This window comes from Ahaetulla prasina, chromosome 1, assembly GCF_028640845.1.
Source record: "Ahaetulla prasina isolate Xishuangbanna chromosome 1, ASM2864084v1, whole genome shotgun sequence".
Lineage (NCBI taxonomy): Eukaryota > Metazoa > Chordata > Lepidosauria > Squamata > Colubridae > Ahaetulla > Ahaetulla prasina.
In genome coordinates this window covers 224,560,613-224,578,958 of record NC_080539.1, presented here as the reverse complement: position 1 = coordinate 224,578,958, position 18,346 = coordinate 224,560,613, and the positions used below count along the sequence as shown (strand labels likewise).

Genomic DNA, 18,346 nt, shown 5'->3' with positions numbered 1-18,346 from the left:
GATCCACTTTTTTCTGAACACCTTGCATTTTGTCTTCTAAATGCTTATTTGACTGAGAGATCTGTTGCATTTCTTCTTCCAATCCCTCAATTTTTTTACTCAATCCTTGAACAGCCATGAGAATATTTTCTCTTATTTTTGCATTAAAGTTCTCCATCATCTCTTTTTGCCTAGCTTCAGAAAGTTTTAATTGTACTTTCAATATATCCTCAAGTTCAGATCCCCTTCTTCCAGAAGGCTTTAAAGGTTTAGCTGCCATTCTGTCTTCAAAAGAATCAGGAATTTAAACTTAACAACTTTCCTTTACGCCTTTCAGTATAAGAGAACTCCGTTTGTAACAATCCACAAATAACACTACTTTGTTGTACTAAAAAATTTCACTTTCACTTTCAGATGCCATTTTAAAAGTCAATTAATCAGAGACAAAGAGAGGTTTCAAGTTTCAAAAAGGGAGTCGGTATACTTGCCGTGTTGATTCTACTTCAAAGATCAAACGCTTGTGAAATTCCCGTCTGCTTAGAAAATCAATCAATTTAATAAGTCCTTTTGAGCAGAAATGACCCCTACTCCTTTTTCCTGAAAAAAAACCAGGAACGCGTTTGAAGTTGGAGATAGTGAAGTTCAGTGGGATCATAAATCCAGGAAAATTCGCTCTTAAGAGCAAACCCCATCTAGATCTACCACTCCCCCACAACTCTGCATAAACCCTCTTATGCCCAAAGGGTATGCTAAGGTCAGTGAACAGTGATTTATACTGTTTCACTGACTTTTACGATCTTCTAACGCGGAGTGCCCTGTTAGAGCACCCAGCAGGAGCGGGTGATAATCAAAAATGATTATCAAAATGTGATAATCAAAAATATGTCTATACAACAGAAACAAAAACTAGAGGAAATGACAGGATTTGAGGTGGTAAAAAAGGTTAAATACTTAGGGGTTTATATTAGCTCATTGAACAAGAAACTTTATAAGAATAATTATGACTTGCTATGGCAAAAAGTTCAGAATGATATGAGTGTCTGGAAAAAATTGCAGTTGTCGCTATTGGGAAGGATTGCGGCTATTAAAATGAATGTGTTACCTAGATTTTTGTTTCTGTTCCAGATGATACCAATAATTAAGAAAGATAAAAATTTGGAGGATTGGCAGATTGGGATCAATAAATTTATATGGCAGGGTAAAAAGGCGAGGGTTAAATGAAAATAATACAGGACTCACGGGAAAGAGGTGGCTTAAAAATGCCTAATTTTAAACTATATTATGAAGCAGTAGCCCTTTCAGTAATAAGTGACTGGTTTAATTTAACGGAGGAAAGAATTTTGAATATAGAAGGTTATGACTTGTTATATGGATGGCATGCGTATTTATTTTATGAAAAAAAAGTGGATAGGGCTTTTAAGAATCATGTGTTGAGAAGTGCTCTTTTGCGGGTCTGGAAAAAATATTCTTATAAATTAGATTACAAGATTCCTATATGGGCGAGCCCCAGACATGCAATAGAGAATATAAATATAGAACAGAAACAGGAAATGATTACTTATAAAGAACTTTTGTATGCTGAAAGAGGTAGATTGCAATTAAAATCATTACAGGTATTAAATGAAGAAGGGAGGAATTATACTTGGTTTCAATATGGGCAAATAAGTGCTAGATGGAAAGAAGATCAAAAAATTGGTATAATGCAAAGGGAGGAAAATTTAATAAAGCAAATTAGAAATCAGACCCAGGAGCATATAAAGAGATTGTATAATGTGTTGCTTGAAATAGATTCAGAAAAGGATTTGGTAAAGGACTGTATGATAAAATGGGCACAGAATATTCAGGAACCAATAATGTTGGAAACATGGGAGAAAATCTGGGTTAGAAATGTTAAGTTTACACAAGCACAGAATTTAAGGAAAATTTTATAAGATGTTTTATAGATGGCACTTAGATCCCAAAAAATTATCATGTATGTATCCTAATATCCAAGCGAAATGTTGGAGGTGTGATTGTGATGACGCTACATATTTTCATATTTGGTGGACTTGCAAGAAAATTAAGGCCTTTTGGATAAGAATTTGGTGGATTATTCAAAATGTACTGAAGAAGAAGATAAAGTTCCTGCCACAATTTTTCCTTTTGGGAATTATAACGGATTGTACAGGGATTGAGACTAAACTGATTCTGAATTTAATAACAGCAGCAAGACTGTTGATTGGACAATACTGGAAGAAAGAAGAGGTACCTACAATAGAAGAATGGATACTGAAAGTCATTAATTTGGCTGAGATGGCTAAAATCTCAGCTTTTTTAAAAGACAATACGCAGGAAAGATATTTAATTGAATGGAAAAAATGGATTGATTATCTACAAAACAGATATCAGATTAAGAAATATCAGATTGCCTTTGAATAATTAGGAAGTTATTTTATGTAATGGGGAGGGGGTTGGGAGATGAAAAGCTTTGGATGAGGTCATTGGATTGGAAGGGAAAATTTTATTCTATGTTTGGTTTATGTATAACAATACCTTGTGATTGACCCGGGAAGCCGGGCGGGGGGGGGAGGGAGGGGGGAAGAGGGTTTTCTGGGAGGGAAGGGGGAAAAAGGGGGGGAAATGTTTTTGTTTTTTAAAAAACTTTTTCAATTAAAAAAAAAAAGATCACGTGAAGTGTTAATATCACTTTATAATGCCTTGGTAAGGCCACACTTGGAATATTGCGTTCAGTTTTGGTCGCCACGATGTAAAAAGGATGTTGAGATTCTAGAAAGAGTGCAGAGAAGAGCAACAAAGATGATTAGGGGACTGGAGGCTAAAACATATGAAGAACGGTTGCAGGAACTCGGTATGCCTAGTTTAATGAAAAGAAGGACTAGGAGAGACATGATAGCAGTGTTCCAATATCTCAGGGGTTGCCACAAAGAAGAGGGAGTCAAACTATTCTCCAAAGCACCTGAGGGTAGAACAAGAAGCAATGGGTGGAAACTAATCAAGGAGAGAAGCAACCTAGAACTAAGGAAAAATTTCCTGACAGTTAGAACAATTAATCAGTGGAACAACTTGCCTGCAGAAGTTGTAAATACTCCAACACTGGAAATTTTTATGAAAATATTGGATAGCCATTTGTCTGAAATGGTGTAGGGTTTCCTGCCTGGGCAGGGGGTTGGACTAGAAGACCTCCAAGGTCCCTTCCAACTCTGATATAATAATAATAATAATAATAATAATAATAATAATAATAATAATAATAATAATAATAATAATAATAATAATAATAATAATAATATAGATGGAATGGCATTTGGGCAATGATTTAAAAAACCCAAGGACATTTTGAGTTGAGACTCACAGAATTACTAAATATGGTTTGAAAGGGATGAGAATCACTTGTGTTTCCTTTTCTTTAGATATACTCTCTCTCCCCCCCCTCGCTTCCCTCTCTCACACACTCTATCTAATCTCAGGCCAACCCACCTCACAAGATTGTTGTGAAAATAGAAGGAAGGAAATGTTATGTATATTTGCCACCGTGAGTTACTTATAAAGTAATAAAGGTGGGGTTTTAAAAGCTAATCTGATAAAATAAATCATCTTTACTAAATGTATTCTCATTCTTTTCTATATCTATGGCTTTGCATTCCTTATTGAAAGAAGTCCACAATAAAAAGGGTGGAGACATTATTGTGATAATTATTGAGGAATTATTGAGTCTGTCATCTGCATCTCTATAACTGTTTGGTTTGGTTCTGCAACCCAACAAGACAGACACAGACTCCAGAGGATAATTAGAACTGCAGAAAAAACAATTACTACCAACCTGCCTTTCATTGAGGACCTGTATACTGCATGAGTCAAAAAGAGGGCTGTGAAGATATTTACAGACCCCCTCGTATCCTGGACATAAACTGTCTCAACTCCTACCCTCAAAACGAAGCTATAGAGCACTCCACACCAAAACAACTAGACACAAGAACAGTTTTTTCCCGAATGCCATCACTCTGCTAAACAAATAATTCCCTCAACACTGTCAAACTGTTCACTAAATCTGCATTACTATTACTATTAAACTTCTCATCGTTCCTATCACCTCCCACTTATGACTGTATGACTGTAACTTATTGCTTATATCCTTACGATTTATATTGTTTCCTAGTATGATTTGATTGCTTATTTGTACCCTATGACTATCATTAAGTGTTGTACCTTATAATTCTTGACGAATGTACCTTTTCTTTTTATGTATACTGACAGCATATGTACCAAAGACAAATTCCTTGTGTGTCCAATCACACTTGGCCAATAAAGAATTCTATTCTATTCTGTTCTGTTCTGTTTTGTTTTATTCTATTGTATAAAAGCCCAGCTCCTTTGTATGTGCATGTATAAAAGGGTGAGCTTTGATTGGGCTGCCTCAACTGACATCTTGACTTTTATGACATATGCCCAACCCACCAAAAGCCACTGTTTTAGTATTTCTCAGGTTAGCTAGATTTGTTATTTATTTGTTTTCTGCTGTATGCTCACAGACCCAAAGTTAACCCAGAAAGCAAAACAAGCAATTTAATGAGGGCAAGAATTTTAAGAAACAACCTGCCTTCATAAACCAGCATAACTGTCAACACTTAAATTTTCTAAACATAAATCAGAGCAAACACTTTCTAATAGCAAGGGCGAGGGGGTAAAATGTTACAACTTTGCCAGATTTTGCAAGACTGATCCCCTTTATAAAAACCATTAAGCCCAAACATCTGCTAATAAGTGGAAAGGTTAGTGTTTTGATGTAAATCTACTAGAATCTAACAGTTGGCCAGGCTGGACTTTTTTGTATATATTGGAGGACGAGTTCTGTTCTTTTTAGACATCTATAAAGAGTTAACTGATGTGAGTGGACAAGGGTGCCCCAGCACAATAGCCCCCTACTAAGGATTTAGTTTTAGGAGATTTTGAAGAAATCAAATTCCCCCCATCCCCGACATTTTGCTATTTCTCAGGTAGGCAATGAGTTTAAGTACATCCACAATTGAGGCCAGAGGCCAAAATAAAATAAATAAATAAATCAGACAGCACCAGGCAGTGCTAAGCTTAGGTCTCATTCACTGGTCATTATATGCAGGGGCTCACAAATGTGTGTGACCAAGGTCTCCAATAAGATTAACTTATTGTCTCTGGAGCCTTTGCTTTGGAGTTTTGTACGAGATAAGAATTATTTTCCCTGGAACAGCTGCCTCCGCCTTTTCCATCTACCACCATCTTGGTTTCCTCCTTCACAGGAGTCCTTTAGACTTCTTTTTAAGGCCTTCAGGGCCTTCTGAGAAGCTTAGAATCAGATTGGCCTTGGCTGGAACACACAGCAGATAAATTATAATCAGTTGTACTGGCTCACCTTCTCCCCGGAAAGTAAACTCTTCCTCTGAGCTTGAATATATTTACAATATGGAGCCTAAACCTGATAGCAAGCTGAGCTAGTCTCAACACCTTTATCTTGGGAACAAGGAGGCCTGAGCAGAGATGACCTGGCTGCATGAGAATCCGCTGTGTCAAAATATTGAAAAATGATTCACCATTGCAACCCTATCTAACATTAATTCACACATATACACATTCACAGCATTCAAGTTATTACAACTTCTGATTTATGAGGAAACCGATGATGAAAAAATTGGCAGAGATTTATTTTAGAGAGGGGAAGAAACAGAAGGTAGGCCACTTAAAATTTATGCTACATTCAAAAGCCAAAAACTGAGTGGTTTGTGGTCAGTAACAATTGTGAAAGCATGGTGGGTAGCTGTGGAATTTTAAGTACAGGTAGTCCTCAACTTACAACCATTCAAAGTTACAAGGCAGTGAAAAAAGTGAGTAGTTTTCGGAAGCTTGGCAAGTAGTTCATATCTATGACGGTTGCATTCTCTTAGGGCAGGGTCTGCAAACTTGACTCTTTTAAGACTTGTGGACTTCAACTCCCAGAATTCCTCAGCCAGCAAAGCAAAGCTGGCTGAGGAACTCTGGCAGTTGAAGTCCACAAGTCTTAAAAGAGCCAAGTTTGCAGACCCCGTCCTAGGGTCATATGATTGATTCCCTTTTGCAACCTGCTGACAAGCAAAGTCAATGGGGAAGCCAGATTCACTTAACCACCATTTTACCAACTTAACACCTGCAGTGATTCACTTAACAAGTGAGGCAAGAAAGGTTGTAAAATGGAGTAAAACTCATTTAAAAAATGTTTTGCTTAGAAACGGAAATTTTGGGTTCAGTTGTGGTTGAAAGTTGAGGACTACATATACATATATAATACATAGTACTTTATTTTCTATACTTTTGTATAACTAGACGTATATTTTCATTTCTACTTTACGGGCCTAAAATATTTTCAAAACCATTTTCAATGCAAAACTGTACACTCATGACATGTAATAATTAAGAGAAGCCTTACTTCCGGGTGAGTAGCAAATTGCTCCTGGTTTCTCTGCATCACAGTCAGATGTTTTCCAAAATCCATCCGTGTCCAAATACACACAGTCGTCAACCAAATCTTTGTCTTCTTCAGACCAACGACTGAAACTAATGTATTTTTCATCTGACCAGTGATAATGTCTTCCATCCTAGAGACATCAGAAAGTAGAAAGATTAACTGCATAAAACAAACTATTAACCTGTTCCAGAAGCTAGGACAAGAAATAATGAACTTAAAATTCAAGCAAGTGGTTTTCAGAATGGAAATCAGGAAATATATAATACAAATAGGGAGGTCAACTTTGCCAAATTGGCAGCTTAAAAAACCAAGAACTCAGGGGTTAGTGGACTCTGTGAACTTAGTAAGAGGTTAATTGTTTTTGGAAGTTTTTATATTTAAGCTGGAATATGATACTTCCTGCATTGTTCAACACACTTTCTCACATAGACCTTTACTGGATAATATGAAAGCTGGTTATTTTTTCGTCTTCCCTATGAACTCTGCCCTTAAAAAAAGGGGGAAATATTTCTATTATTAAATTAAAACTCTCAAAGTGATGCAGCGTAAACTTTTCCATTTTTAATATAAATGTCTAAGAAGTTGAATATCCCTTTTATTTGCTATGCATTCTGCCCAAAAAAGAAGCACATGCACTACTCTGGTGTTACTCCATTTTAGCCTCTGAGCAGATTGTGAACAGAATCTCAAAACAATTCAAATCAAATAGTGTTGCTTTTGAATCTTAAATCTCAAATTTGTTTTAAATCCTACCACCATCAAATCTTGGAACAAAACCAGTTTTTAACTGATTTGCACATCCTTTACTATATACACCAAATTGTAATTATTAGTATTTATTTCAGTTTAGGCAATGGCTGACACCAAACCAACTCACAGTAAAATATGCACTAAAAATGCAATACAAGACAAAACGAGTTTGGAATCCTGTCGATTAACACAAAAAGTAGAGTGAAAAGCACATCTGACAAGGATTCCATCTATCTTAACTCAAGCCTGGAAGAACCATCAAATCTCCAAGAGCTTACAGATTGTCAACAGGGTAGAACCCCACATATTTTTTGTGGAATCTCATTCCAGAGGGCAGGTATCACAACAGAGAAGGCATACTTCCTGAGTCTCCATAGATGGCACTATTTAATCAAAGGAACCCGGAGTGGGACAATATTGTTTTGGCATCCTGAAGCCAACATATTGCCAGACATCCTAGCAATCATCGCAATGCATGAAGCAAGGGTATTAAATGGACATAGCAAGACATGCCCATCACTGTCCAGGCTGTTGCATTCTGGAACAAGTGAAGCTTCTGAAGAGTTTTCAATGGCAGCTCCCTGTACAGTGCATTGCAGTAATAAAGCCATGAGGTGACTGTCTAAAGGGCTTCCTGATCCAGAATGAGCACAAGTAGAATAGCAGTTTGAGCACCGGGAAACTGTTACTCCATTCAAGAGTATAAATGGGAAAGAGGCTCTGATATCCAAGCCATTCAGCCTTATAGGATTGAGTTGGAGTTTTCTTCTTCCCATCCAGGCCTGAACAACCTCCAAACATTTGATATAGGTCTCCAACAGTCTCACTTGGCTGAACTGGGGTTGAGGGAGATAACTGAGTGTCATAAGCATATTAATGATATTGAACCTCAAACTGGCAGATAACCCTATCCAGCAGCTTCACATAGAAAGGTATACCTGATGATTTATAGTAGTGCTGGATTTCAGTTCCACCCAGGAAGCATGGCCAACAGTTATGCTGGTTGGAAAGCTCAAAATATTAAGGCTTTATGGAAACTTGAGTATGAAGTATTTATCTGACTGGTACCGTTTTGGGTAAAATTGTTCTTGAGCAATGTGGACATTCCCATGATACTGGATTTGAAAGTGTGTTCTTTTTTTAAAAAAAGAACCCCACACTGTAGACACTATTTAAAGGAGCAAAAAGAATTTACCGCCATCGTTGAGACATTCTAAAAAGTGAAGTTTTTAGATATGAGACATGTATCTGCAACATATTTCAGCATTCTCAGTAGCCACAGTGCTCACATTTTGCAGGTATTATTTAAAGTATATTTGGTCATTTTATCACACATCCAATTTTTCTTATTTCAAGAATAAGTTTGAAAGGGAAAGCAGAACCTTACTTCATAGCTAGAGAGCCCAATCCAGAGCTGGTAATTATGGAGAGCCACCTGAGAACCAAGAAAAGCCTGTTGATATGGTTCTGTAATGCTAACCAGCCTCATATTGCTCTTCAGGCATTCTTCCTGGGCATCAAACCATGTCAGTTTCTTCAGAATTAGGGTATAGGTGACATTTAGATATTTCATGGTAAGTTCAGGCACTTGTACTGTCTGGTTTTCTACAGGATCTATGGAAGAAGAATAAGCAGTTATTCTATAAGGAGTGAAGTAATATATAATAAAGAATTTTATTTTTAAGAACAGAGTTTTCCCTTCAGGGAATAGATCTTCAACTTCCAAATACATTTTGGAGCACATTGTATTTTGGGCAATTTAATAAAAATAGTGTCTATGGAGAATTTCAGTCATCTAGGTCATGGTTGTCCCAAAGGTGCAAAGGCAACTGGTTTTTGTTTTACTTTGAAGACATTTTGCTTCTCATCCAAGAAGCTTCTTCAGTCCTGACTGAAGATTGATTGAACTTTAGTAAGATTTGGACTGCAATGCTGAATCTCAACGAATCACTTAAATTAATCCAACTGATATCCAAAGCCAATGAACCAGATTAATCAGTCGGATTTTCCTAGAAACAAATTTAAATACATGCAAAGGATATATAATGACAAGCATATCTTAAAAAGCATTCCTTTTGGGCATAACAGGAAGAATATTTCTTCTTCACCTTCAAGAAGGTGACATTCAGGATTGTACCAGGAAGCTTTCAAAAGTAAAACATTGCATAGAAAGCCAGTAGTACGGTATTATACAATAGCTTTTAGCCAAGATAAAATTTAATTTGAGAATTACTTTTAAAGTAATTAAATCTTACCACAGAAAGTGAGCTATTTTTAAATTTTTTTTAGATCTTTACCATCTAGCTCCCTAATGCTGATCCAACAAAGTCAAGAGATTTACAAGTGGATCTTCTAATATTAAATACGTCATGTGCTGATTGTGCTATCTGGTCATCTAGAATGCCACATAATGAAAAGCTGGTATTTCAAACCTGTATTTCTCCACGTCACGTACCTGGATCCTTCTGACATATGGCCAAAGGCAAAGTATCAGCACAAGAAGTAAAATTCCAAGTTCCTAGATGAGCTTTGGGATTATTGAGCAAAATACCACACTGGTTACTCTCTTCCTCATTAAATATCTGGGGGGGTGGTTGTAAAAAGAAATATTACATATTATCAGTGCTAGCATGTCCCATGAACAAATAAGATTGAAATCCTTGATACAATCATATTAAACAGTGATGTTTGGAGGTATTGCTAAATTATACATCTAGCTCTCGCATGAGTAAATTGGGCCTGTGAGCATACTCATACCTCCTGCATTCTAACATAGCTACTGGAATGAGATCAGGGTTTTGGGGTTTTTTGGGGTTTTAAAGTTATTGAAGTTTAATGTTCTACCTAGTAACAGTGTGGAAAATATGCTGAAATCAAAATGAACAGCAATTTTGAGTATTCTAAGTTCAAAATAACACATTCCATATTCTAGAAATGTGCCATCTCCCATCCCATCGTTACCGGACAATTTTAACTAATTAATGAAGTAGTGTAATGACCTGCCTGCCTGCCTGCCTGCTATGGGCAACAATCAGGAAGGAAAAGCTTTCATGGAGTGAGAATTGGCACAATTTACCAACTGAAAACCTGAAGGGATATGAAACACTGATTGTTTAACTGCATCCCAAACAGGAAACAGCAGCCAGGAGCCTGGCTCCAACTTTTCTTTATCAAGCAAAAACATATAGCCCCTGCTCCTCCCCCTGGCTCCTTCTCAATGAGAAGAGGGGGCATCCATGGTATGTTCCCACAAATCAAGGAAAAGTGAGTACGCAAAAAGTTCCCCTTTTGGCTACACAATGTTGCCCAACAATATATCATGTGCCTGATAACCAGGGACCCACATGAGGTTTTGTCTACAATAGGTGATATGATAGCATCCAGGTGTTCACACTGGACACTAGCTTGGTAGAACAGCCGATTTCAAAATCACTCTCCCACTGCTGGACTTTTCCAACCCAGCCATTGGAAGCTAGTGTGAAGTTCCCGAAAGATACCCTTCATGAGCCTCAAGCCAAGTTTCAAAAGAAATCCAGTCATTTATTAGGAGCAACATTCCGGCAATTACTCAAAGGGAGTCAGCTCTAACCCCACTAACTTTTCGGGCCTCCATAACTTTGTCTCCCCATTCCTCCCTGGGTATGTCATAAACTACATTCTCCAATGGACCATGTTGGCAGGCTGTAAAAACCCCACCCCTCCTGCTGACTTTGGTAACCTAGGATACAATCTAGAGAAAGGCATGTGTGGAATGTGTTTTCAGTTGGGGCAGCTGAGCAGCTCTGTCAGTTCTCCTGCCCTCCTGCTTACGGCAACTTGAAAGCTGGTCTGGAAAGCTTTGCAAGTTGACAGCTAGCTGAAAACTAGTCCCTTTCATCATCCTTGAGAGCCTTTGGCTGGCAAGCCCCTTTGCCTATGAATTTCATTCATTAAAGATTCTTTTATTAAAAATAATTATTATTGGTTCCAATCCTTTCCTTTTACAATTTTGTTGTAGGGTAGATGGAATATAGCATTAGCGTAGACTATTGCTCCATCCACTTTTGTGGCTTTGAAATAAAATGAGAGCACAAGAAACCTATTCAGTATTCTCCCAAAATGTTACCTCTCAAAATGTTCTGAGCTTAATTCTGACTTCAGAATAAATTTTTGTTTCCTTTTTGCACAGTTCTGGGATCTGAATCCAAACCTTCAGTCTTAACTATAATTTACAAAAAAGCATCCATTTGACACCATGATTTGTGAAGCTATCTTGTCGCAAAAAATAAAAATAAAAATTGACCAAGTAATTTGGTTTGGATTTCATCTAAACCAGAAATATGAAGTCATAGAAAAAAAATGACTGTTACTTTTGGTTTTTTAAGTTACACTTTCTTCCCTTTCATTATAATGAGATCCAAGTAAAAACTGCTGACTATAGGTTCACATGACAACCAATGAGTATAGGAAAGGTCCACGTTACTCTCTTGGTAAAAATATGGGAGGTTGTGCCATCACCTCCTTTTTCTGATTTTCTTAGCTTAGTCTAATATTCTCCCATCCCATTCAGCAGGGCTGACCCTGGTTAACTTTTCCAAAATCAGCCCCGATTGACTAGGTCAGCAGTCCCCAAACTTTCCAGCTTGGCGGACCAGCGAGGGGGGGGGGAGAAGGGGAGAGAGGATGGTTCTATATGAGTAGTGGGTGCGTCTGCATGTCCACTGCTTGCACAAATAGAGCTTTGCTTGTGCGTGCATTTGCCCACCGCTTGCGTGGCCCAGTTCCAAATCGGCCACGGCCCAATAGTGGCTTGTGAGTTGGGAACCCTTGGACTAGGTGATGCTACCTACTGTGACTTACAATTAAGGTTGTTACTAAAATCATATTCCTTATGCTGCTTTCACAATTATATCACAAGCAATTTTTAACATAATATAAATGTCCCAATCTTATACCGAAATTTCTGAAGAAGCCATCCAACTACAAACAATATATTCAAAATGGATGGGATATACTTTTCTATTTTCAACTTCCCATTTTTTCTCCTCTATCTTAAATTAGTAAAAGCAAAAAAAAAAAAAATCTGCTTTAAATAAATTACAAGGAAAATCTACAGGGTAAAAAAACAGTATCAACAACTCACATCAAACTGAATTTTTCCTAGCCTTCCTTGAAGCAAAGGATGGAAATTGACATAATCTAAATCGCTGCCATCACTCCACTTGCTTACGTGCATATGCACTTGGGAACGTAAACCAATCCAAATCCTTGGCGGCAGATTGGGGAGTAAGGTTGTTATAAAGTCTGTTGGGAAGAAGATACATATTTGCATATTAGGATTAAACTGGTAAAAGAATTCACTTGCAGATAAGGACAGTCCATCCTTGCAGTCAAGACGGCAACAATAACTCAATAGAATATTAATTGGTTTTATTTGTAAATTACATTATTTTGTTTATTTCTAAACCTCCCACTACTATTCCAGGATTAATGCAATTGATAGATGCATTCAATAAAATAGCAGGATGCTCTATTAATTGGTCCAAATTGGAATTGTTGCCAATTGGTGAAACTGGGGGTACCCAGTCATATATCAGTTCAGCATTTGTATCAAATCCTTTCAATATCTAGGTAGGTGCATACCAAAAAATATAACCCAGTTAGTAACATGTAATATAAATAAAATATATAGAGATTTCTTAAGATATCAATAGATGTCTTTAAATCTCAATCTTTGGAGAAAGGTGAATGCTCTTACAATAAGTATTATTCCCATATTTTGAGAGGAGTTTCTGTTCAAATATCTGGAAACTATTTTCAGAACATCAATTCCTTGCTTAGGCACTTTTATGGGATTCTTTAATTACAAGAATTATATTCACAGAAAATCCAATTATCAATTCTGTAGGGAGGATTTGGTTTACCAAATCAGGAGCTACATCATCACGCTTAATTATTGTCAAGTATTAAATACTGAAAGCCAACAATTGGTGTTAATTTTCTGATTTGGGCAACTTTGGTATATACATACATAACATCTTGGTTGGATGTACTATTTTAGGATCAAATATACTAGATCTCTAGTGTCTCTGAAAACAATTATGTCAAGTTAGAAAGTTATGGAAAGTAATGTTGACAAAAAAAAAGATTTGATTTCTTTTTCCATGATAATTTGACATTATGTGCAAACTGAACTTTAAAAATTGAGAAAAACACAGAAAAAAATGGATGAAAGCAAGGATATTGACTTTGGAACAATTGATAGATGATGATGATGATTCTTTTAACATATGCTGTGTTAAGAGATAAAATTATTTATTTTATGTATTTCCCACCCTCATTACCTTTTTATAAATAAAACTATCGTCTATCAGATATAACTCAATGGCAATGCCTTGTGCATGGTCACTCATGCGCTCGTTACCTCTCGCTTGGATTATTGTAATGCTCTCTACATGGGGCTCCCCTTGAAGTGCACTCGGAGGCTTCAGTTAGTCCAGAATGCAGCTGCGCGGGTGATAGAGGGAGCTCCGCATAGCTCCCATATAACACCGCTCCTGCGCAGACTGCACTGGCTGCCTGTGGCCTTTCGAGTGCACTTTAAGGTGCTGGTTACGACCTTTAAAGCGCTCCATGGCTTAGGGCCTGGGTACTTACGGGACCGCCTGCTGTTACCACATGCCTCCCACCGACCCGTACGCTCTCACAGAGAGGGACTTCTCAGGGTGCCGTCCGCCAAGCAATGTCGGCTGGCGGCCCCCAGGGGAAGGTCCTTCTCTGTGGGGGCTCCCACCCTCTGGAACAAACTTGCCCTGGGTTTACGCCAAATACCTGACCTTCGGACATTCCGTCGCGAACTAAAGACGCATCTTTTTATTCGCGCGGGGCTGTCTTAAATTGAATTTTATCAAATTTTTTAAAATTCTTATTAATTAATTTTAAATGGGGTTTTTAGCTCACTGTATATTTTAATTTTCAGACCAATTTTAAAATAAGTTTTTTAATTGCATTTTAAATTATATATTGCACTGTTTGTTTTATTTTTGCCTGTACACCGCCCTGAGTCCTTCGGGAGAAGGGCGGTATAGAAATCAAATAAATAAATAAAATAAATAAATAAAATATTAATAGCTACAGCATTTGTTAGCAATTTTGTTTGGACCAGCAACATTTTCAACTTCTAAGTCACCTGACATACCAGAACAACTTGTTAAATTCTTTAAAACTAAAGAACCTATTATTAGTTTTTATAAATATTTCCATTTGTATTTGAAATTCAATTGTATCATTTCTATGATTTATAGATAAATCAATTTGATATGTAGATGCTAAGAAATTAGTTGAATAAAGAATTAGAAGTTTCTATATTGCTTAGACAATAGCAGTGTGTCTTAACTTCTATAGCAAAAATGTCAATGGACCTTAAACTACAACTTAAACAACAAAAAATAATACTTAGAATATATTGGACTCTAGTAAATTTGTACAGAAAAGGTCTGTATAAGACAGCATTTTATTAGAGTTGTAATAAGGGTAATGCTTCTTTAAAACACCTATTTTTACAATGTCCTATACTATCTAAATCTGGGGAGGAAGTATTGGGCTATATAGATATGATAGGCTGACAAAAGTTTTCAGAGTACGTAATTTTTCTCTTGAATTACTATGTACATGGAATCTGAAAACTGGACAATGTAAATGGATTCTCTGTGCCCTTACTATGGCCAAAAGACCGATATTGTAGTACTGGAAGATAAATGAATGGCCTCATTCATTCAATGGATTGAAAACCTGATTGCATTTGCCATCAATGGGGCAATTGCCTATAGACATAGACTTTATATAGACTTTGTATAATGAAATAAGGAACTCACTTATACAAATTACAGCAGTGAAAAAAGAATAGCATGTTTCCCTGAAAATATGACCTACTCAAAAAGTGAGTCCTCGGCTTGATCTTTATATGTGCACCCAATATAAGCCCTACCCACAAAATAGGCCCTAATTAAAACCCCGCCCACTCCAGAGTGCACAAGTAAAAATTAAGATAGGGTGCTGATGAGGAGAGTGGAGCTGCCTTACTAATTGTCTTCGGATAGTTGCAGCCAGGCCTCGCACATCTCAGCCCATTTCTTCTGCCAGCAAGGCTTTCCTGAAGGCCTCTGTAGCCAGTAACAGAGCTTCAAATCAATCTGGAACTCTGTTATCGGCTGCAGAGGCCTTCAGGAAAGCCTTGCTGGTCTTACCAGATGAAGAAGTTCCTGAAGGCCTCTAATAGTGAAAAAGAGACCGGAGACGATGCGTGTAAGGGAGGCGAGTCAGTGGACAACATCCACACCCCACACGCCCCGCCCGAAAATAAAACCTGGTGCCTTTTTTGGTGGCAAAAAAAATAAATAAAAGCCATTATTTTAAAAGCAATTAAAAGATAATTTTCAAGATGGAAATCACAACCGTGTAACTGAAGTCACAACTTCATCACAAGAAAAAAAGGGGCAGAGCTTTGATTGCATGGTAGTGCAATTGTCATCTTGATTTTTTTGGACCTCCCTCCATAGCAATGAATCTTTGTTGTTGCTGTTGTTGATTTCCTGATTTTATCAATCTTTTCATAGATTATATCCTAAGGCTCACAGATGGAATATTAAAACAACATCCATGGAAGAGGATCAGTCAAGAGCCACAAGCTGAATTCACTTACTTGTAAACACTGTCAGTGACATCTGCAATTGCTTCTCCTTCAGAGAACAGTTATTTCTATTTTCTCCCATAAGGATACCACTATCATGCTGTGTTTATTATTCCCTTCAACTCAAAGGGTGGCAAAAGATTGCTTCCTTTGGTCGGACATTCAGAGAGTGTGAGTTTGGGAGGGGAGTGTTTCTTGTGAGTTTGGGAGGGGAGTGTTATTTATCCCTGCTGTTCTTATTAGCTATGAAAATGAGGAAATAGGAATTTCTGTTTTATAGGAATTTATATTGCTCTTGTTTTATTTATTCTAAACTACTTGGAGTCTGCTGTAAAAATATTATAATTAATTCATAATTCATAGTATTATCATAATATGAATTAATCATGATAATTCATAAATAAGTAACAGTAAGGAAATACAATGCTTACATCCACATCTAGTTTATAATAATTCTCAGTTTTAAGTTTAAAAATGAAAACTTCATAAGATTTTGAAAGAATAGAGATGATGCCAACTGCAAAATTACAATGCATTCTTGCATAATTAATGGTAATGCTCACCATCCCTAATTTTTATTTGGAAGAGGTCTTTACTACTACACCAAGAGGAAGGGTACATAAAAAGATATGCAAGAAGAAAAATTTCAGCAGAACAACCAGAATGCTCTGTCTGTACATGTGATGTCAAAACACACGTGCAAAAAGGGCAAATGCTGGTTTTGTCATTCCACAGTGCATGTCCACAAACAGAACTTTCATTATTATCTCATACACAAAGCCTTTCTCAGGAGCAGGTCCCTATTATTCAATTTGAAGGAATCCAATTACAACATGTATGTATATATGAAAGAATCCTGTGATACAGATTTATGTATGGAATAGCAATAGCACTTAAGATTTATAAACCGCTTTATAACACTCCGAGAGGTTTACAATATTGGCAAAATCTGGGTCCTCGTTTTACCGACCTCGGAAGGATGGAAAGCTGAGTCAACCTTGAGCTGGTGAAAATCGAACTCCTAGCTGTGGGCAGTGTTAGCCTACATTAACTGCATTTTAACCACTGCCCACCACGACTCATGTATTTTCTTACCTTGTTCAGTCTGGCTTTTGATTGAAGGAAGGAATCCTCCTAACGATTGACAATATTCATCTGCTTTTTTAAATGTCAGGTTCTGAGGGGTCACCTTTCGATAACACTGTAAAATATATTTTTTTTTTAAAAAAACCTCTGATGTAGATATTTTAAAAATGTTTTGAATTAAACTATGTTTAAACTATGTTCATAGAGTAGCCCAATGTCAGGTTTGTTAAAAATGAAGGTAAATATACATGTTTCAGGATAATGTTGCAGGATCCAATCTAGATTGGTCACCAGGACCAGAAATTTAGTCTTCCGAGCTTTAGGACTTGTGCTGGAGCCCCATCCTCAGGGAACTTCTCTGTACTGGAATGTGTAGAGTTCTCTCTACCAGAATGTGTAGCGAGAAGACCAATACTGTGGTAGAAAGGAGGTCCCCGAGGATTGGCTCCAGCATGGCTGAAATCTCGGAAGACTAAACTTCTGGTCACAGTGACCGACCCAGATTAGATCCTTCAAGTTTGTTAGTTGCAAGTTATTGCAGCTTTTTAAATGTTCATCAAACTAGTCTGATAACCATTTCAAGTCAGCTTCTGAGGACTGAAATATAATATTCAGAACCCCAAATTATTTATGCTTTACCTTATTTAGGGAAAAAATCCAATTTTCAGGGCAGCTTCTCTGAGGTGGTTTATAGCCTGGTTCTCTTGTCTCCAATAATGATGCATTGTATTTCTCACAAATGAAAGGCAGTTTTGTGCTGCAGTCTAATGAACTGCCTGTAGAATAGAGAATAAATAGAGAATTGTAAGGCTGATGCCTTGTTATGCAGACCTCTCACTAAGTTTAATGTAAGCAATAATATAGTTTTAATTGAAAATTGTTTTTAATACCTTTGGTTTCAAATATAGTTTTATACTTTAAACCAAACAGAACCCTCAGCAGTTAGTATAAGTGTACTCTGAATGAATATATTAATTAATCAATAAAGGAGAATATTTGTAGCTCAGGATTGATGCTCTCTGATGTTGTTTTCTTGCTGATGTTTCATTATCTAAACTAGGTAACATTAGTTTAGCACTGAATTTAGTTTGAATGAATGATAAGAATGCCTTCTTCGTTCAAAAGCAAAGCCTATAGATGGTCCCAAGTTCAACCAGAGGATTTTTAGTTAAAAGTACTTTAGATAATAGAGTTGGACTGAAAATTTGAAGAGTTGATATTAATGTCGGACTAGTAAGTTCAATTGTTTTATTTAGTTCTGAAACTCCAATATCAGCAATAAAATGAACTATGGCAAGAGAAGAATACGAAGTATCAGAACAATGGGAAATCTGCCGATCCAACAGGATGGAAACAAGATGTCATGGGGGGGACAATGGAAGCTGACAGAA

The 18,346-nt window shown here is 37.0% G+C and overlaps 1 protein-coding gene across 2 annotated transcripts in view; it reads right to left on the bottom strand.

The window, feature by feature from the left end:
* The window catches only part of LY75 (lymphocyte antigen 75), a 91,545-nt gene that overhangs the window by 22,362 nt on the left and 50,837 nt on the right, over positions 1-18,346 (bottom strand). For both annotated transcript variants that reach the window (XR_009156202.1, XM_058191890.1), the window contains exons 21-26: positions 17,595-17,731; positions 16,965-17,070; positions 12,324-12,484; positions 9,657-9,783; positions 8,589-8,815; positions 6,413-6,581 (exon numbers count right to left, since the gene is read on the bottom strand). Coding sequence is in view for 1 of the 2 variants with exons in the window: in XM_058191890.1 (XP_058047873.1) it covers positions 6,413-6,581; positions 8,589-8,815; positions 9,657-9,783; positions 12,324-12,484; positions 16,965-17,070; positions 17,595-17,731 (927 nt within the window). In the remaining variant the exon portion in view is untranslated. The remainder of the gene's footprint in view (positions 1-6,412; positions 6,582-8,588; positions 8,816-9,656; positions 9,784-12,323; positions 12,485-16,964; positions 17,071-17,594; positions 17,732-18,346) is intronic.